Source organism: Vombatus ursinus, unplaced genomic scaffold, assembly GCF_900497805.2.
Source record: "Vombatus ursinus unplaced genomic scaffold, bare-nosed wombat genome assembly UNPS02014770.1, whole genome shotgun sequence".
Classification (NCBI taxonomy): domain Eukaryota; kingdom Metazoa; phylum Chordata; class Mammalia; order Diprotodontia; family Vombatidae; genus Vombatus; species Vombatus ursinus.
Window position 1 is genome coordinate 33146074 of NW_020954548.1, and position 21717 is coordinate 33167790.

Consider the following 21717-nt stretch of genomic DNA (forward strand, 5'->3'; position numbering starts at 1 on the left):
TCTTTGATGAAGATTTCTAAATATTCCTGATGAAAAGACCAGAAATGCATAGAATCTCTGAAGTTCAAACACAGGAATTAAGAGAAACACAAAAAAGGTAAATATGAGTAATCCTAAGAGACTTTAATGAGGACATACTGTTTATATTTTAATATGAGGACATAATTCATATTTTCCTCAGAATTGAATCATCGAAGTTCATAGTAAGAATCTATAAAACATTGTACCTGTTATGTTTTGATGATCTTAAAAAAAGAATGGTAAGGGAGAGGAAGAAGAATACATTAGCGGAAGAAAAGAGAGAAAGGATAAAAAAATTATTTTACATAATCAGATGTGCAAGTAGTCATCTAGAAAAATAAAGTTAGAATGAGGGGAGCCCCTCACTTGAACCTCACTCTCATCTGAACTGGTCAGAGGGAAGAATATACACACAGCAGGGTACGGAAATACATTTAACTAAACAGGAAAATGGGAGGGAAAGGAGGAGAATAAGAGGAAAGGTAAATTAAGGGTATTATTCCTCAGCAAAACAGACTAAGGACCATATATGTTTGTTGCATCTGCCCCTTGCTTGGCTTATGTGGGAGAACATACTCTTGTCTTTAGCTGGGGTGGGATAAGACTTTTTCTTTTCACTTATTGGATGTGCTATCTTAAGTCAACAAGCACTTACTATATGTCAGACACTATTCTAAGTGGTAAGAATATAAATACAAGCAAAAAAGAAAGTCCCTGCTCTCAGGGATCTTGCATCTTAATGAAGGAAGATGTAGAAAAGAAGATAGGGGATGACCATTGGTGGGCAGAGGGAGCTAGAAGGGGAAGAGTAAGTGCCCATGTGAGGATATGGTTGGGAGAGGAGAAGTGCTGGGAAAAGAGTGTAGGAGTAAGCATGACTGGCCTGGGTTTGTGTGTGCTCAGTCATTTTCAGTTGTGTCCTACTCTTCATGAACCCCTTTGGGTTTTTCTTGGCAAAGATACTGGAGTGGTTTGTCATTTCCTTCTCCATTTCCTTCTCCATTCTCTGTCTACCATACTTGAGAATTCTGAAATCTTGAGATTCCAGGAGGAATTCAGCAGAGGAGAGGACCATAGGGTCAGAGGGAGCTTTCAGGGTCAGAAAGCTGGAGGGGAATGGTGGACAGAGAGTTAGGAGCTGAGTAATGACTTTTGCTTTGAGCTAATGTGTCCTCTGGTTCTCTGATAAAAGAAACACATTGGTTGGGGCTCATCAGCTATATGGTTTTGAGTGGACATTTGATCCACAATGTGCCTTGAACCTGGGATAACTTTCAGGGACCTGTGTGGTGGTGAGGGGAGAGGGAGGACCTGGTGCTGCAAACAGTCTCATTTAGAGCATTAAAGTTTATATAACTTTTTTCACAATAGCCCTGTAACCTTGGTAGTACAAGGATTATTATCCACAATTTACTAATGAAGAAACTGATACAGAGAAGTTAGATAAGTTGCCCAGAGTCACACAGCTAGTCTTGAGCCTATCTGATCCCAGGTATCCTGACTCTAAAGCTCTCTCCTCTATATCACTCCGCCTCTCAATATATTGTTGTCAGTATGCTTGCATATGTAGAACTATATTTGATGCCAGTAAATGAGGCTGCCCAGCTGAGGTGAAGGCTAGAGCTAAGGAAGGTGTGATAACCTCTAGAATTAAACTAGGCTCTTCATACCATGGGTGCCTCTAACACCAGGTCTATGCAGAAAATAGCTTACTCTCAGATGACTTTAGTGTTGAATCTCCTATACTTCTGAGAGGAAGTAGTTGCTATTTTATGATAACAAACATGGCTTAGTGCATCTAGCAGGAGAATTAGTGACCACATATGGGGGTAACACATGCCGTGCAAGAACGTACAAATGTCAACAGTTCAGTATTGGGTTTTTTTTTTAACAAGTATGAAAGCTATGTCAAGATTTATCTTAAATTACTAACTCAAAATTACTAACATCTTAAATTACTAAATTGTAATTATCTATTAAAATTGGAGTTGTTTGAAAGTTCTTTTTAAATTTCATTTGTTATTAACTTCATTTCAATTCCAATTTTTTAATACAAAATTTTTGTGAGTCTCTATTTTCAAATATAGGCCATAATTTCCTTTTAAATTGGGGTTATATGAAACTTGATTACTGTATATGACTTACATTTTAGTGTATATGAATATGCAGGTTTACCTGTAGTCACACCAGGATGATCATATTCCCCCATTCTTGTCCTCACAGCTTCTTAACATGGAATCCTCTTTTTCCTTCCAGAAACAGTTTGAGGACCATCTTCTACATCACTCAGCCTTTCGTGATTCCCCCAAGTGCTAGTCCCTCCCTCCCAGTCTACTTGGTATTGAATGAACCTCCCTCTGTTTGTTGTATGAATTCTCTGTAAGTTCTGTATGTATTCCATAAGTACTTGTTGCCTCTTCCACTAGAGTGTAAACTCCTTTCAAGTAGGGATTGTTTTAGTCTTTGTGTTTGTGTCCCAGCATCTAGCACAGTGCCTGAAATGGAGTGGACCTAAATAAATGCTTAAGGATTGATTGATTGATTGATTGATTGATTGATTCTAGACTTCCCTGACTCAGAGGCAGGTTTTTTATTCACTGTTCCAGTTTATCTAGTTTATTCCACTATCCAGTATTATCTAGTGTTAACACAGCTCCAAGGCCTAGAACTACGTCTAACTATCTTTTTTTTATCTTGTATTCCAAGAGCAAGGTTTAAGAGAGAAATACAAGCTGTGTTTTCTTGGCTTCTCTTTGCCTTCATTAGTCATTATTAAGATCCGTGCAAGGCACAGGAAGCCACATCCTGTAATCTCAGGAGAGGTTATTAAAGTCCATCCTTGGTAGCAGTGACCAGTAAAACAGGAGGAGTTCCCTAATTAAGGCAGGAAATTATGCTCCTTCCGCTAGAATTCTTATCTTTCATGTCTGACAGTCAGAAATCCCTTTTAATTTCTCCCACTCATTGAATTTAGTAACTGATATTGAGAGAGGCAGTCTCTTTTTAACTTCCTGCCTTAAGCCCCTCATCTGGGAACAAGTCAGGCCTCCCAACAGTTCCACACAAGGTGAACAAAGAAGGCTTTGTTGGCATCCAGTTTAGCAGAGTACATCCTAGTTGCTGACATACTGATTAAACACCCAAGCTGCTCTTAAGCTTTGTAGTATCCTTCAGGTTTGTTTGTCTCATTTTGAAAACTTAAATTTATAACACACAATTGTGTTTGAAATGTAATGATTTTATTTGAGACAGTGAAAAATCATTTTGGGTGGTCCAAGATTGAAATGTGGACATGCTGCAGAAAAGAAGTGGTGAATCGTTTTTAATTAAAAAAAAAATCACATATGCTACTGTCTTTGGACCCTAAATAAAGGATAGTAATTTGATCTCATATTTTACCCCAGTTACTTAGTAATAATCTCTGTGAGCCAAGAGTGGTGGCTCACTGGTCTTTAATCTGTAAAATAAGATAGTCCGTGCCACAGATGATTGGTTTTCTTATTTTGTGGACTTAATTTTGTACCTTTCCTTACAACTCTTATTGCTATTCCAAAAACTTGTGCAATATTCCATCAACCAGGGTTTTCAAATACAGGAATTAACTCCCTAGAATTTGTTGGAATTCTTTAAGGCTCTATCTGTGAGTGGCTTTCTAAGTACTTGATGATAACTGGTTTCTTCATGGCTGAAGGCTTGAAGCTTTTGACAAATGTGGCAAATCCTTAGAGTTCAATGGGATGTAGGAGTGGCTGGAAATTCAGACAATATCTAACACAACCTCCTCATATTACAGAAAAGGGAAAGGGGGATGTGGGGAAGGGAATAGAGTTACCCAAAGTCAAACAGGTAATTTGTCAGCAGGTCAAGGATTTGAACCCAGGTGCCCTGACTCTAAATCCAGTGTATTTTTCACTAAACAAAGATACTTATTACTATAGATTAATTAGGGAGGATTAGCTTTTTATAAAAAAGAGTATCTGGATTCCCAGAAAAAGAAATACAATTTTTTTTCACTATATTAAGCTTAAATACTGTCCAACTAAGCATATCATATTGCAGAAAGTTTTAAACTTCATTGAGCAAAGTGCTTTAAGACCTATATCTATTATTAAAACCCTTCCCAAGGGAGTCCCAACAGAGTGGACGCTCTGTTTGTTTTGCATCTAACAAAATACAAATGAGGAGGCTTATTGTAACATTCACTTTTTGTGTTTTTATGTAAAATGAAATAAATGTCTAAATGAAATATAAGTATTATTTATTTTAAGCAGTAGAAAGTTTTCCAAATAGTGTATAAATCATTTTGGTGGTAAGTTCTAATTGAGTTATATTTTAAATTCATTGAGGAAAAGTAAAGAATCACTGCCTAATGTCTCACATTTATATAATGTTTTAAGGTTTTGCCATGATACCTAACTGATCTCTTTGTAAGTACAGATTTGTATATGTCAGATCTGTTTTGCTTAAAGTAAAAGTGCATTTATACTTTTGCCCCTGTTCCGACTTGTGGGCGAGCTATTTGTGATATATTATTTTGTTAACATTTTCCATACCATATTTAGGTGTCTTTATTTCTGAAGGTGCCTGGAAATGATGTCAAATCATCAAATGTTTTTCATGATACCTCTCAGAATAGTCAGTGTTGCCAAATTTCAGGGCTGCCCTGTTAAGGAGCTCCTAGGCAGGCTCAAGAGGATTGTTAACCCCACCCCAAGGTAACTATGTCCCTTCCATTTTTTTCCTGTTCCCTGGAGGAAGAAGGACTACAATGAGCTTCTCTCTAGGACCCCAGGTCAGTGGCCTAGATAACTTCTCTATCCCACTTAAGGAGTAAGGATGTCTGTCTTTGTCTCTTTTTCTTTCCTGAGCCGATAGATAGATATGTATATATATGTATGTATATGTGTGTGTGTGTGTGTGTGTGTGTGTGTGTGTATAAATATCTCCACAGATAGCAATAACCACACATAGGAGTATCTCTCTTACCTACAGAGAAACCTACTGCTGTATTCTGGAGAGGGACTTTGTGCAATGTAGGTGCAGGAACAGTAGCTTTGGAATCTGAGCTGACTTTTGAGTTCAAAAGTTAGCTTTGCTGCTTACTAACTGAATAACCTTGGACAAATCAATGAACTATCATTGGCCTCAGCTTTCTCATCTTTTGAGTGGTGTGTGTGTGTGTGTGTGTGTGTGTGTGTTTGGGGGTAGGGGTGGTTGGAATAAATGACTACTGAGGTTCTTATCTTACTCCTCAACCATTAGAGGAGCGTTTTCTTTGATCCTCAATCAGTTTGTCCCCATTCCCTTAAAAAGAAATAATTAATTTGGGATAAGGATGAGTAAGGAGAAGGGAATAAGTAGCAGTTCTACCACATTTATATACTGCCTACTGTGTGCTAAGTACTTCACAAGTATCTCATGTGAACCTCACAACAATCCTAAGCAATAGGTGCTTTTACTATTCCCACTTTACAGATGAGGAAGCTGAGGGAAAAAGAGGTTAAATGACTTTCTCAGAGTCACACAGCTAGTAAGTGTCTGAAGTTTGATGTGAACGTGGGACTTCCTGACTCCAGGTCCAGTGCTCTATCCACTGCACCTCTTAGCTGCCTCCTAGGTGTTTTATTTAACTCACTGCCTTTAAAACTGATCCCCACATGTGGAGTTGACAGTTCAAATTCATCAGAGCCGGGAAGCCCACCTCAAGGCACCTGGTTTCCACCATGAAATCTCTTGCCCCTAATCACGCACACCATACTTAGTCATTTGGTTCTAGCTATTTTCCTTATCTATATTAAAAACCACTCATTTTGCTATCTCCTGTACTGTATAGTTCTTTAGAGTTGAGAAATCTGTTATATAATCACTAACCTGGCATAATAGATAGGGAGCTGCCTAAGTGCCAGGATGACCTCAGTTTGAGTCCCACATCTGACTTGTATCGATTGGGTGGACCTGGGGAAACTCTTGATTTCTCCCTGCTCTAGGTAACTTCTAAAACTATAAATTGCAGAGGAAGAGCCAACCTTTACAGACAGAGGAAGCTCCCTCACCTGGGAGTTCTCTCTACTAATGAAATCACAAGCCCAGTCCCCATCCCCTCCTTCTAGTCTTAATTATGATACTAATGGTAATAAATAAATCTTTCTTTAATTTTTTGCACCAGGTATTTAATTTAAAAATAAGAATAAGAATTTAGAAGCTACATATTAACCCTTTTGCACACATTATTATAATTTCCTTTAAACTTATACTTTTTCATAATGTGATTCATTGTAACCCACATTTTAAGTTATTATGTACATAATTTATTATGGCTGTGTTTCATACTGATATTAAAAGTGGTCTTTGAGTAAAAACATTTTAAGAAGCATGAACTTAAGGAACACACTAGAGAAAAGAATCAGCATGACTTCTATATGGACAACATTAATATTTTGTTTATTGATTATTGGAATATCATTTATTTTTCCACAGAAAGTTAGCAGTTATGTTGTCCTTTTTTTGTTTTGAGAAAAAAAGGGCATTTTGAAATATTCTGAAGTGTGTTGCAGGAGAATTTACCAATTGTATACGTCCTGGTAAGTTATATGCCTTAGTAATAACTAGCTATCTAATGACATGACTCAAATTTCATCTTTGTGATTTCAGTACCTAGCACAGTGCCTCAAATGTTCATAAATATTTGTTAAATTGAATTGAATTCTGTTATAAACTTTTCAGGGTGTTGTACTTAGTCCCTATATGCCTAATCAAAAGAATTAAATTGACTTTAATTTGCAACTGCTATGATCGTATAACTTCATTTATATTGGCTTCTTAATTGGAACTTTAAGCTATCGTATACTTCTCTTCATACTAAGAAATTTGAGAGTTCTGAAATCTTGTTGGGAAATGAACAGGGCAACCCTTAGGCTTTGGCCCTTCCACACATAAGAATTTTTCAAAAGTCTAGTCATCATCTGAATCCATAACCTAAGCACATGGAACTTAGCTCCCTCCCTTCCTTTTTCTGGGTATTTTCAATAAGTCATTGAACTGTGCTGCTATAATATCATACTTTTCCAGCCGGTACTTCCACCTAACACAATATGTTTTAACTGATGACTTCAGGCTCAATGAAAACAGATTAGTGTGTTCAATTTTTAATTTTGAAATTGCTTTAGGGTCCTTTTTTTCTGAATGCGCAAGGAAAAAAGATTAATTCTACCCAGTTATACATGCCAGGTCTTATTTAGGTTTGGGTTATAGTTTCTTTGACTAATTAAAAACCTACGGACTTTGGGGCAGCTAAGTGGTGCAGTGGTTAGAGCACCCACCCTGGAGTCAGGAGGACCAGAGTTCAAATCCATCCTCAGACAGTTGACACTAAAGTAGCTGTATGACCCTGGGCAAGTCACTTAACCCCATTGCCTCACCAAAAAAAAAAAACAAAAAACCAAAACCCTATGGACTATAATGGCCAATCCTTGCTTCTGATGATGATTGGTTGTTTGCCACACAAGGGCCCTTAAAGTTTATCTAGTCCAACCCTCTCTAATTTTATAGATGAAGAATCCAAGGCCCAAGTTGGTGAAGCAACTTGCTCAAGGTTGAGTTGATAGTGTGTGATGGAGGCAGAATTTGAACTCAGGACTTCTTGCTATAAATCCAGTGTCTTTTCCAGATATTTTACAATTGGTCGATGAGTGTTTATTAAGCACTTACTATGTGCCATGCTAGGTGTTGGAGCCACAGACACAGAAAATAAAACAATACTTACTGTCAAGTAGCCTACATTCTATAAGAGAGGCAGCATGTATAAATGTAAGTATATGTGGAATAAATGCAAAACAAATATAAAGTGGGGCAGGTAGGGGTGCAGTAGACAGAGCACTGGCCCTGGAGTCAGGAGGACCTGAATTCAGATGTGGCCTCAGACACTTACTAGCTGTGTGACCCTGGGCAAGTCACTTAACCCCGACTATCTCAACAAAAAAAAAAAAAAAAAAGAAATACAAAGTAGTTGGGAGGGAGGACGCCATTATTTTGGGGAATCAGGAAAGGTTTCATGGAGAAAGTGATACTTAAACTGCTTCATGATGAGAGAGATTCTGTGAGTTCAAGATGAAGAGATACATCCTATGCTTGGGGAAATGCCTGGTGCACAGATCAGGATATGGGAGATAGTCATATGTGAGGAGCAGAGAAGGCCAGTTTGATTAGACTGTAGTGTGTGGGAAGGGGTATAAATAATGAGGCTGGAAAGACTGGATGAGGCTAAATTGTGAAGGTCTTTAAAAACCCAACATGAATTTTACATTTTCTTGTAGAGGCAATAGGGCTTCACTGAAGTTTATTAAATTAGCAGAGTGATATGGTCAGATTTGTGCTTAAGAAAAATCACTTTGGCCGTTGTGTGGAGATAGTTTAGAGTGAGGAGAGGCTTTAAGGAAGGAAGACCAATTAAGAGTCATTTCAAAAGTCTAGGTGAAAGGTAATGAGCCTCTGAACTAAGGTAGTAGCTGTGTGAGTAGAGAAATGTATCTTGTATCTAAATACAAGATTAATAACAAATACTTGCTTTTAAAGTAGATATGGGAGGTAGCTAGGTGGCACAGTGGGTAGATTACCAGCCCTGGAGTCAGGAGAACCTGAATTCAAATCCAGCCTCAGACAGTTACTCTTTGTGTGACTCTGGGCAAGTCATTTAACCCTGATTGCCTCAAAACAAATAAATAAATGATAGCTCTCATTTATTTAAAAAAAAATAAATGTGAAAGTAGAAATATCAAGACTTGAAGCATATGACCATCCATCATCATTCATCTTTTTAAAACACAAGGAAAATCTTTTTAATTTGGTAGGCAGTCTTGACCCTGCAGTCCTCCCCTACACCTATGTCCCAACTCCTTACACACAAACCAGATTTTAAGGAGTCACATCATCAACTTATTTCACTGTTCCTATGTTAGGCCAGTCTGGTGATAGAGCCAAAAAAAAGAAGACCCTGATAAATTTCATAAACATAAATATTTTGCTTGCCTATTTGTCTAGTAGAATACAAATAAAACACCTTGAGGATGAGAACTGTGTCTCACTTTTGTGTTTGTATTCACATACCCTACATATTATTTTGTTGTTGTTCAGTCATTTTCATTCATGTCCAACTCTTCATGTCCCCATTTGGGATTTTTTGTCAAAGATATTAGAATAGTTTGCCATTTCTTTCTCTAGCTCAATTTATTTAGATGAGGAAACCAAGGCAAACAGGGTTAAGTGACTTGCCCAGGGTCACACAGTTAGTGTCTGAGACCAGATTTTAACTCAGATCTAACCGACTTACCCAGGGTCACATAGCTAGAAAGTGTCTGAGGCTAGATTTTAACTCAGGTCTTTCTAACTCCAGGTCAGGCAGTATCCATTGTGCCACCTAGTTGTCCAATCTACATGTAGTAGGTCCTTAATAAATGCTTGTTTATTGTTTCAAATTTGTTCTCTAATTAATATAATGTTGAGCAATCCCATATATCAAGTATGCCATTGGACCAAATGCCAAAGTAGATAGAGGGGTATCATTGGGGTCAAGAAAACCTGGCTTCAGGTCCTGCCTGCAACACATACTAGCTCTGTGACTGGGGGCAAGTCATTCAACCTTTCAATTGTAAGCTGCAGATAGACAGATAGACAGAGGCTGTATATAGAAAATCTGCATGTGTGAAGAGAGTTTCCACACTAGGGGTTTCTCGCATCAGTGAAATAAGACATGAACTACGCTCTCTCATTACCAAAAAAAACACCAAAACAAACAAACAAAAAAAACCCAGAAATTTCTGGGACAATGACTCTCTTTTCATACAGGTACATATTCCTTTAAAAAAGATAATCTCTCACCCTGACAGACCTTGTGTACTGATAACACAGAAGGGAACATTACATTCCGAGGGCTCCTTTGGGCCACACAAGGAAGCCTGTGGTCTTAGGTGTTTTCCTCTGTGTCTATGCCTTTTTTTTCATTAACATAGAGAAAGTTAAAGATCTGAGCAAAGGAGAAGTCATGTAGGGGAAAGGGAGAATTTATGTTAAACTGACTTTCTCTTTCCTGTTGTTTTTACCTTCCCTTTCATTATATCCCTCAAAAGATCTGCAACTAAAATGTTTATTACAAACCCTGTTTCTCTTTCTTCCTGTCCGTGTCTAGAGTTGAGCTTCCCATTTGGACAGAAGAATGGCTGTGTTCAGGCAGTTTACACTTCTTCTCTGGAAGAATTACACCTTAAAGGTAGATACAAGTGTACATGTGGGAAGAAATGGGGTGCAGGACATAGCACAAAAGGGAAAAATAATTCCAATTCCCTTTCATTCAGTTTTGACTGTACTTCTTCAGGCAGGGAACCCCTGGAATCCACAGGACAAGAAGAGGAAGTTATTCTCAAGGGGGTGCTCTGTATATATGTTCTACTTTGGATTAATGCAGAATTCCATTTCTCTTTTAGAAGCGGAAGATTGTAGTAACAGTCTTGGAAATTCTCCTGCCATTGCTATTTTCTGGGATCCTAATTTGGCTTCGCCAGAACATTCACTCAGAAAACATTCCCAATGCTACCATATATCCTGGCCAGTCCATCAGTGACCTGCCCTTGTTTTTCAACTTTCCTCCCCCAGAAGATACGTGGGAGCTGGTTTATGTTCCTTCTAACAACGAAGCTGTGAAGACTGTCGCCGAGATGGTGAAAAAGACTTTAGTCATCGACATGAAAGGTTAGATGGTGTGGGGAGATAGGAGTTTTCTGTAAATTTATTACCAAATGGTTTTATCAGAGAGCTCCTTTGGGTTTAGCTCTTTATACTTGTTCCTTTTAGCAATGAAGATCTCTGTAGATTGATGTGTTTTTGGAAAATTAGGATTAAAAAAAATCATAGTATAGTAGCTGTACCCCTAACTTGTTGTATGACCTTGGGCAAGTCAATTGACTCAATTTCCTCATCTGCTAAATGGAAGGATTAGTTCATAGCTTATCTTTCAGTCTCAAAAGAAACAAATGAGATAATGTTTATGAAAGTCTTCTGAAGACTATAAAGCTCTACAGAAAATCAAGCAATTATTCTTTGACATAGAGGGTAATCAATAAATATTTGTTGACTAAGGTTTTTAATAGTAGAAAGAATAATAAAACAATAAGGGGGCAAATACAGAGAACGTTTTTCTTGGCAAAACCAAGGTTCTATTTGTAGTTTGTTCAAAGGACTTTTCTGGAATGGGCCTTCTGGGGCATTGCTCTAGAATTGAGTGCATTAGGAACCTTTGAATGGTCTTGACCCTCACCAATGCTTTCAAGTCCTTGCTTTCAGGACAGTCTTACTCATTTGAAAAAGTTTGGTATGTACTTTCCCCTGGTATTTCAAAAAACAGGAAATGCCCTAGCTCTGTTTGTGAAATAATTCCAGTAATATAATCTGTTTACACTGGGTTTTGTTAAGGAGGGGAATGCATAAGGGAGGAGAAGAGGACTGATGTGCTTAAAGAGTGACCACTGATGATATTTAGTAACTGTATTCTTCACTAATAGAATACAGTGTAAGAGCCAATACTAGAGACCCTCAAGCAGAGGTTAGGTAACTGCTTATTGGGGATATTGTAAATAGGATTCATAATTGGGGTAAGGGGCAAATTAGATGGCCCCTAATATCTGTTCCAATTCTGTGATTCTATCATTAATACTATGCACAAAGGGAAATTGTAGCTGTAGTGCACAGGGCCTGATATCTTGATTTTGCTTCGTGATTGAAGGAAATCCTTGATCCGACAGTGATCTCCTCTGTTAGAATGTGAGCTGAAAGAGATTCCATTCCAATCCAAGGATAGCCTTGTTTTGCTCAGCCTCAGAGGGCAGAACCTCAGTCTTGGGGTTGAAGTTATATAGAGAGGCAAATTTCAGTTCAAAATGGAAAGAAAGTTCCTAACAATTCAAACTGTCCAGAAGCAGAATGGACTGTCTTCAGAAGCAGTGTATTACCTGTCACTGGAGATCTTCTAGCACAAGCTGGGTTAGCACTTATCAAGGATGTTGTAGAGGTGATTCATACTTCAGGTATGGACTGGACAAGAGGACCTGCAAAGTCCTTTACAACTCTTGGTTCAATGAGCAGTGTCTAAGTCATGCATTCAAGACCTGATTCTGTTGAATTCAACAAATATTTGTCACCCTACTATGTACAAGGTCCTATTTTTGATTGTGTAGGAGACAACAAGATAAATAAGTGAAAGTTTACAATCTAATAAGTTGGATTGCTTTCCCATCTACTATTATATTTCATCCTCCCTTGAAGAGACAAGGGAACTTGTGTCCAGGGGAGGCCTTTTTATGGGAACATAGAGAGCTTTACAAGTCCAGCCTCCCTTAGCTATGGATGAAATAGGCCAATGCTCCCACATCTCCTTGGGTGATTGAATATTATTATCTTATGCAGAATACTCACTTTGTTTTCTCTGCAGTTCGTGGCTTTCCCTTGGAACAGGATTTTGAAGATTACATTAAATTTAATAATCACTCTTACAATGTGTTGGCTGGTATTGTGTTTGAGCACAGCTTCAGTCATTACAAGGAACCCCTGCCACTTGAGGTAAGGGAGTATTTATTTATTTAAATTATTTTTATGATTGCAGTTGGTTTCAGTGATTTTTCAGGGGAATGGGGGAGGCTAGGCAATGAGGTTAAGTGACTTGCCCAGGGTCACACAGCTAGTAAGAGTTGTGTGTCTGAGGCCAAATTTGAACGCAGGTCCTTCTGAATCCAAGGCCGGTGCTCTATCCACTGAGCCACCTAGCTGCTCCCTCCCCCCCTTTTTGAGGCAGTTGGGGTTAAGTGACTTGCCCAGGGTCACACAGCTAGTAAGTGTCAAGTGTCTGGTCTGAGACCGGATTTGAACTCAGATCCTCCTAACTCCAGGGCTGGTACTCTATCCACTGCACCACCTAGCTGCCCCTTATCTCAGTGATTTTTAACAAAGAATTCAGCCACAGAGGCTCCAAATCATCATCTATCTTTCTGCCTTCATTTAGTTCAGATCTTTGTCTTACTTCTGAAGATCTTTTTTATCTAACATTCTTGATTTTCATGAAGTTTTTATGAATAAACAGCTGTCAGTGCTTCTTGTCTGAAGCTATGGGGCTAGGCCTCATCATCTCTCAGTGCCCTTTCTAGCTCTGTAAGTTTGCTAAAGGGGTTATCTAGGCCTCTGCTCTAGAACAGGATGGCAAGCATTCCTTTGCGAGCAGAGTAACTAGCTAGCATTTCAAGATGAAGTTAGGTGTGATTTCTCAGCATTTTAAATGCAGTATTTTTTAGAAGAGAATGAGAACAGTTTTGTGTGGCTGGCATGATGAGACTCATAAGACCCCTATCCTGGAGTTGGGAGTCAGTGAGACCATCCATTTATTCCATTTAAGTTATGATTCATGATGACTCAGTTATTCACAGCTTCTGGAAGGGACCATTTGGACTACTGACTGATGGAAAGACTGACTTAGGTAGCCTAATTAATGTCTGTGTCACTATGATGGGATTTGTTACTTGGTTCAGGGCAAGATTGCTGGCATTCTCTGACTCAGTCTTTACTCACTTGAACATTTACTGTATTTGGGCATCTGTCCCATAATCATATCATCAAAACATCTTTTTGCCTAAAAAAGAAGTATTTATTCTCAGGTTTCAGATGAAAAATGTTTGTTCCCATGGAACACAATTTGTTTCTTATTTGCCCTTTGTAGGTTAAGTACCACCTGCGCTTCAGTTACTTTCGGAAGAATGATATGTGGGCTGGGACAAATCTCTTTTTTCCAAAAGAGATTGAAGGATGGCACACTACCTCTCTCTTTCCACTCTTCCCGAATCCAGGACCCAGGGAACCCTCATTCCCTGATGGAGGAGAACCTGGTGAGGAGAACTTGATATGCATGGTTTTTTTGTTTGTTTGTTTTTAAATAGCAGAGTTTCTTCAGCTGCCCAAGTCAGTTCAGTTCAGTAAACATTTATTAAGAAACCAATGTGGGGGAAGTAGTACTAGGTATGAGAGAAATGCAAAATTTAGATAAGACCTAATTCTTGCCCTTGTGGAGCTTACAATCTAGAATGGGGACATACCACATACACTAAAAGTATAAGATAAATTAAACTAGGAATTAAATAAGGAAATTCTGTCTCATCAGGGAAGATGACACATACACATATAGGTATATATAAAATGCCACAATGTTACAAGATAACAAATGTTCTAGACATCTGCTTCATCTTGAATTTTAGGGACTTTATTTTGGTTTTCTGTTTGCTTATTTTCCTTTGCCTCCTCCCCTGCCCCATCCAATTGATTGCCCCATGTTTTCAGGTCTATTTCTCCAACATCTCCCAATCCAGTTCTTTCTGTCCCTCATCCAGCCACCACCTTAGGTCAGACTCTTGTTCCAACTCTCGCTGTGTTATTGCACTAGCCTCCTCATTGGTCTTAACTCTCCAGTCTGCTTTTCACATGTTTGCCAGAAGTGCGAATCTGACCTTGTTTAAGAAACTTCAGTGGCTCCTTATTCAAAAATAAAATATAAACTCTTCACTGTGACATTTAAAGCCCTTTGTAGCCAGCTGCAGCCGACCTTTTCAGACTTATTTCACATTGTCCCCCTTTATTCACTCAGCGTTCCAGCCTACTTGCCATTCCCCAGACTTAGCATTCCATCTCTTCCCTGCACACTTTTGCATAGGCCAGCCACCATGCTTGAACTATAGTCCTTCCTCACCTCTGGCACTTAGAATTCTCAGCTTCTGTCAAGGTCCCTCTTATGCGCCACCTTGTACAGGAAAGTTTTTCTAGTTGTTAGGATCCCCTAGGGGTTAGAGCTCTTTCCCTCCTCAAATTATATATTTACTTATCTGAAGCAAATGTTATATCACCACAGCAGTATGTATACTCCTTGGGGGCAGGGAATGTTTTTCATTTGTCATTGCATCCCTAGTATCTCTGATAGCACCCTGTACATGGTAAGCTCTTAATCAATGCCTGTTGAGTTGAATTGAACCATCGCCTTCATTTTTTTATGGTATAATCTTGCCTATCCTAGTTTTAGACTGCGTACTGTCATATCTGTTCTGTTCACATCAATTACTATTCACATGAAGGAGAAGTAGAGGTGAAAATAGTACTGCTTGCTCCTGTACTGCATTTTGTGTGTACATTTGCTTTGTAGGATCACTAAGGCAGAAAAGGTTGCCAACAGTAGGGCCAGAGAAATGATCATTTCCCTCCATCCCTCAACATGAGAACTGTGGGAATGTCCTTCATATCTCCACTTACGTGGTGGGTAGCACTCTGAGAGCCAGCTGCTTGGCACCTCCTATTTTCTACTTACTGGGTTGGTGTCCTTTCCTTTCTTATTTAGGATACATCCGAGAAGGATTCCTGGCTGTTCAGCATGCTGTGGATAAAGCCATTATGCAATACCATGCAAGCGCTGCCATGACCAGACTGTTTGAGAAGGTCACCATCATTGCAAAGAGATTCCCATACCCACCGTTCATTTCAGACTCTTTTCTTGTGGCCATCCAGTACCAGCTTCCCTTGCTGCTCATGCTGAGCTTTACTTATTCCACACTCACCATCACTCGTGCCATTGTACAAGAAAAGGAAAGAAAACTGAAGGTAACCACCTTTATGTTTGGAGTTTTAAACTACTTAACAAGTCAATCCTGGCAGTTTAACTTCTATAAATAAATGTTGTCTTGGAACTGCTACTTTAGAGCTGTTGGAGTTGTGATGACGTTTGCTAGCTGCCATATTTGGGCAGAGCTTGCATGGCAGCCAGAGGGATTATTCACTAAATATATAACAGCAGTATGGGTATATATAGTGTAAAAGTTGTGGCATGATTTTATTCTGCTTGTTGATTTACCCCAAATCACAGCCTTGATCAAAAATCAGAAAACATATATAAAGTGTTGATACTTATGCATAGCACTATGCAAAGTGCTATGCCTTGGTGAATATAATCTCTGCTCTTCAGGTATTAACAGTTAGAGATTATGTTGTAAATACATAAAATACCAACAGCAGAATAAAAACATTAATGTCTAACTGAACAATAAGGTGGTTTCTATCATATATAGATGTGTGGTTTCATTTTGTTGTTTAGTTGTATCAGTTGTTGGACATTCTTCGTGACTCCATTTGGGATTTTCTTGGCAAAGATACTGGAGTGATTTGCCATTTCCTTCTCCAGTTCATTTTACAGATGAGGAGACTGAGACAAGCAAGGTTAGGTGATTTGCCCAGGGTCACACATCTCGTAAGTGTGTAAATCTAGTAAGATTTGAACTCAGGAAGATGAGTCTTCCTGACTCTAGGCCTGTATCCACCATGCCACATAGCTACCCATGATGATATAGATATAGATATGGATATATTTTAAGGTAGCACTAGGTAGTAGATGAAGTATAACTCTAATGTGATTGATTTTCTAACCAACGGATGAATTTTATGCATTCAAGCGAATGTTTTTCCTCTCAAAATAGTCTCTTAAAGAGGTTATATACTTAATCTAATAATAATACTTTTACTCAAAAACATTTTTGGGATTCTTTTTTTAAATTATCTTCAAAGTTAGTGACTCATTATTTTTAATGTCTCAAGTGGGCACAAACCTTGAAGGGATTACAGGAGTATTTAAATGATTTGAGTGAAAAGTTTTAGAAAATTGAATGAGGAAAGTCACTCAAGACATTTAACACTGCATTTGAGAAGGTTCAGAATGTGGAATACTGCGGCAGAAATTCTCCTACTCTCTAATGTAGATCCCAGCATGGTCAGTCTCTAAAGAGCTGCATCTTCTGGCTGCACATCCTTCCATTTACTCCCTAGGCATTTCTGGAGATGGATATGGCTGTGAGCAAGGTGTATGAAGCATCTACTATTGTATAACTGTATACTATTTATGTTGTATGTAAATAGCAAGGTGGTATTGTAGACCTTGATTTCAAATACCTTAATTTCAGTAACACATTTGACCGAGTCTTTCATAATGTCATTGTGGGGAAAATAAAGAAAGGTGAACTTGATGAAAAAAATTACGGAGATTCATAATTCTTTCCCAAAGAGCAGTAATGAATGGACTTATTTGTTAAGCAGAAAGGAGGTTGTTAGTGGCATTATGCAGGACCATGAAGGTGGATCTCGTGAGTTATCAGGATAAATGGGCTTTGTCTTGTTTAACTTGGGTGAAGGACACTGAAATCCTGCTTATCAAATTTGCATAGAACAGAAAACTCTTGAGAAAGGGCTAATACATTGCACAAATCTTGAATAATTCAACTTGTTGAACCAAAAGGCCAAAATAAAAAGATCAAATTTAGTAGGATTTATAATAGCAAAAGAAACTGGTCTAACCATCCACAGGAGAAGCACAGAGCAGATGAAACGATGTCTTGCCCAGACCAGTAGTGTCAAATAGAAACCAGGGCCATTAAACTAGACATGAGGATCCCTGCTACTGCATATTGACTTACAAAACTACACATTAACATTAACTATGTTCTATTGTATTTTTTGTTACATATTTCCCAATTACATTTCAATCTGGGTTGGAGACTCACAGGCCACATGTTTGACACCTTAGGCCCAGATAGGCAACTTATTGAATTACTCAGTAAATATATGTACTTGGACAGTAGCTGCAAATGAATAACAGAAGGATAACGTCCTTATCCATATTCATAGCACCGCTATCCCCCATATCACCTAGGCTTGAACCTTGGAGTTATCTTCAATTCTTCCCCATGCCTTGCCTTACATGTCCATTCAGTTATCTTCCACAATCTGTCTAGAATCTGGCCCTTTCTCTTCACTCCCACTTAGGAGGCTGCTATGTGGTACAGGCATAGAGTGCTGGACCTCGAGTCAAGAAGACCAGAGTTCAAATCCTGCCTGAGATACTTGCTAGTTGTGTGATGCGGGGCAAGTCACTTAAAAACAACAACAACAACAACCAACCTCCCCCCCAAAAAAACAAAACAAAACAAAAACCTCTGTCTGCCTCTGTTTCCTCGTCTGTAAAAAAGAGACACAAACACCTACCTCCCAAGGCATTTTCAAGGAACAAATGAGATATTTGTAAAGTGCTTTGCAAACCTTAAAGTACTGTATAAATGCTAGCTATTATTATTTCAGTGACCTTATTTTAAGCCTTCATCTCTTCTTGACTAGACCTTTGTAAGAGCCTTCTTTGTCTCCAGTTAATTCCCTCTTCAATCCATCTTCTGTACTACTGCCCAAGGAATCTTCTTAATGTATCACTATTATTACATTTCTCTTCTATTTAAAAACCTCAAGTGACTCTCCATTGCCTAATGAAGAGAATTTAAACTCCTGATGTTGGCATTCATTCAAGATCCTCTAACATGCCTATCTGGTCTTATCTCATTCTACTGTCCTTACATATTTTTGTTCCAGCCAAACTGGACTATTTTTCCTTCCTTGTTCTCATCCTTCTTTATTTAAACCTTTATGCTTTATTTATTCCACAGGTGCCAAATTTCTGGCCAGCAGGCACAACTCAATATAGCCAACCAAATTAAAATGTAATTGGGAACTGTTTAACAAAATAAATAAAAATACAATACAGTACAGGTAATATTAATTTGTGTTTTCTAAGTCAACAATGCAGCATCTGGGAACCCATTTCTATTTGAGTTTGACACCGCTGTCACTTAAGACTCAACTCAAATGCCATTTCTCACTAGGCTACTAAGGCCCCTTCCAGTTCTAAATCTAAATTGAAGCCATCTATGATAATAGGAATAAATGTAAAGTTCTAATACTTGGGTTCAAAAAACCAACTTAGTTGACACGTGGCCTTGACAGTCTTTCCTGTGAAAAAGATCTGGGTGCTTTAGTGCTCTGCAAATTTATTATGAATCAAGAGAGTAAGATGGCAGCCAAGAAAGCTAATACTAACTTGGTTGGCATTAAGAGAGACAGTGTCCATAACAAGAGAGCTGCTATACTCTTTCTATACTGGTTACACCACATCTTAAGTACTGTGTTCAGTTCTGGGCACCATTTTCTAGGAAAGACATAGACAAGCAGAAATTTATTCAGCAGGGCAGTGAAGGGCCTAGAAACTGTGCCATATGAAGATTAATTGGAGGAACTAGGAATGGTTTAGCCCCGAGAGGAGAGAACTGGGGAGTGGGAGTGGGGACGGGTGGGAGGTGGGGGGGGGGGTGGAAATAGTTACTTTCAAATATTTGAAGGACTGTCCTATGGAGGGGATTAAACTTGTTCGGCTTGTTCTCTGCAGGTAGAAGTAGAAACAGTGGGAACAAGGTGAAGAAAGGTGGATTTAGGCTTGATAGCAGAGAAAAAATGCCATAACAGTTAGAGCCATCCCAAAGTGAAATGGGTTTCCTCAAGAGGTTGTAGGTTTCCCCTCCCTAAAGGTCTCTGAGTCTAGGCTGGATGGCCACTTATCTGTTATATCCTATACAATGGAGGATTCTTGTTCAAGTAAAGTTGGACTTGAATCCTTCCTTCACTGTGATTATGATTCTCTACTATCTTTTGCTTATCATTCTACCTGTTTGTCTGTTTCTTTAGTCAGATCATCATCCTTTTCTTGCCCACTAAGCACAGTTCTGAGGTTAAATAACTTGTCAGTTGTCACACAGCTTATAAATGTTGGGGAAGATGTATACCTAAGTCTCTCCTGACTTCAAAGGCATAGAGAGAAGAGCCCGAACTCATACCTTGACATTCTGATTTTGTGTTCTTTTCATTACAGCATAGTTTATCTTTCATATTTCATGTATCTTTTAGTTCTCATAGTAATCTTGTACAAGTTTTATACTCAAGTTTATTTCTTAAAGTTTTATGGATGGTCTGTATTTTTATGTCACAGTCATTTCTAAAAATATGGCCTGGCCCTCCCCTCCAAACTGAACCTCACCTTTTAACAAAGGAAAACAGCTTACCAAAAGCATCCAATATGGTGACTGTATCTGACATTATATACAATCTTCTCCATTAGTTGTCTGTCCCCCACCTCTCTGCTAGGAGGGAGAGCATTGATGGCCTTCCTTATTATAATGTGTTCTTCCAGGTCATTATTGGTATTTCACTTACTCAGAGTTTGGCATCCTTTTGTTTATCTCTTCATTTACTTTGTCATGGTCCTTGTGTGTATACTTCAGATTTTGGTTCTGCTTATTTTGCTCTGTATCATTTTATACATTTCCTCCGGGTTTCTCTGAATTCTTCTTATTTGTCATTTCTACACAGTAATATTCCATTACACTCAATATATCACAGGTTGTTCAGCCATTCCCTAGTTGATGGACAACCGAGTCAAGTCAAGTCAGTCAGCAGGCATGTATTAAGCGCTTACCAAGTCCCAGACATGGTGTTCAGTGCCAAGAATACAAATACAAGCAGAAAGAAAGACAGTCCCTACCCGTACAGACCTGTACGACCACAGAAAGGGCTGCTGGAAATATTTTGGCATATGCTAGATCCTTGTTCTTCTCTTACACCTTCTCAAAGTGTATGCCCACTTAGGGAACCACTGGGCCACAGGATGTATATAAATAGTGTAGTGCTTTTCTTGCGTAATTATGAAATCGAAACCTGGAACAGTTAAAACAATTCATAGCATTATCAAGACTGTATTGGTTTATCTAAATTCCTGTAACCCTCTGAATATTGATATTTAATTTTTTTTAATCTTTGCTGATTTGTAGGGCATGAAGGGAAGCCTTGGGGTCATTTTAATGTGAACTTCTCTATTAGTGATTTGGAGCATGCTTTCATGTCGTACTAGTAGTTTGCAGTTCTTTTGAAATCTCTTCATGCCCAAACTAAATCAGGAAGGATCAGAAATGATTGAATTTAGTAACTCAGTGTTCAGTAAACCCAAGAATATAAATTGCCTGTGGAAGAACTCTCTATCTGTCAAAAATTGTTGAAAAAACTGGAAAGCAATTTGAAAGCAATTCATTTTGGACCAACAGCTTAACGCATATAACACAATAAGCTTAAAATGGATACGTAACCTGAATATTAAAGGTCACATCTTAACATAAGGTGGGTAACAGATCAGTTTCCTTTCATAGGTATAGCTTGATGAAAAAAATTAACCGAGCAAGGGATGATAGAGTTGGTAACAGAAGGCAAAGGAGATAATTTTGATGAAGTGAAGTTGAAAAGCTGTTGTATGAACAAGAACAAAAAAAAAATTGGATAAGAAGGGAAGTAGTCATTTGGGAAAGAAATCTTTGTATCAAAGGTAAGGTGAAAGGAAGGTAACAAAAATTTATTAAGCACCTACTCTATGCCAGGCACTGTGCTAAGTGCTTTACAATTATCATCTCATATGATCCTTATAACAACTCTGTGAGGTAGTTATTATCATCCCCATTTTACAGTTTGGGAAACTGAGGCAGATGGAGTTTAAGTGACTGGCCCAGAGTCACACAGCTAGTAACTGTGTGAAGCTGAATTTTAACTCAGGTTTCCCTTATTTCAGGCTCAGAGCTCTATCCACTGCACCACCAGTTGCATCAGATATCTCTGATAAGTATCTGATATCAGGGATACATAGGGAACACATACTGGCTCTGTGACCCTGAGCAAATTATCAACCTCTGTGTTCTAGGTAACCCTCTAAGTCTATAAGTTTCA

The 21717-nt window shown here is 38.5% G+C and overlaps 1 protein-coding gene across 6 annotated transcripts in view; it reads left to right on the top strand.

The window, feature by feature from the left end:
* Nucleotides 1–21717, top strand: part of ABCA3 (ATP binding cassette subfamily A member 3) — a 117410-nt gene that overhangs the window by 27043 nt on the left and 68650 nt on the right. For 3 of the 6 annotated variants that reach the window (XM_027862809.1, XM_027862807.1, XM_027862810.1), the window contains exons 2-6: nucleotides 10202–10282; nucleotides 10497–10761; nucleotides 12497–12624; nucleotides 13772–13937; nucleotides 15431–15690. In XM_027862809.1, coding sequence (XP_027718610.1) covers nucleotides 10229–10282; nucleotides 10497–10761; nucleotides 12497–12624; nucleotides 13772–13937; nucleotides 15431–15690 — 873 coding nt within the window. In that variant the 5' untranslated portion in view covers nucleotides 10202–10228. Of the gene's footprint in view, nucleotides 1–2277; nucleotides 2401–4752; nucleotides 4814–6498; nucleotides 6603–10201; nucleotides 10283–10496; nucleotides 10762–12496; nucleotides 12625–13771; nucleotides 13938–15430; nucleotides 15691–21717 lie in introns of those variants that run through there. The other 3 variants (XM_027862806.1, XM_027862811.1, XM_027862808.1) reach the window with 2 other exon arrangements.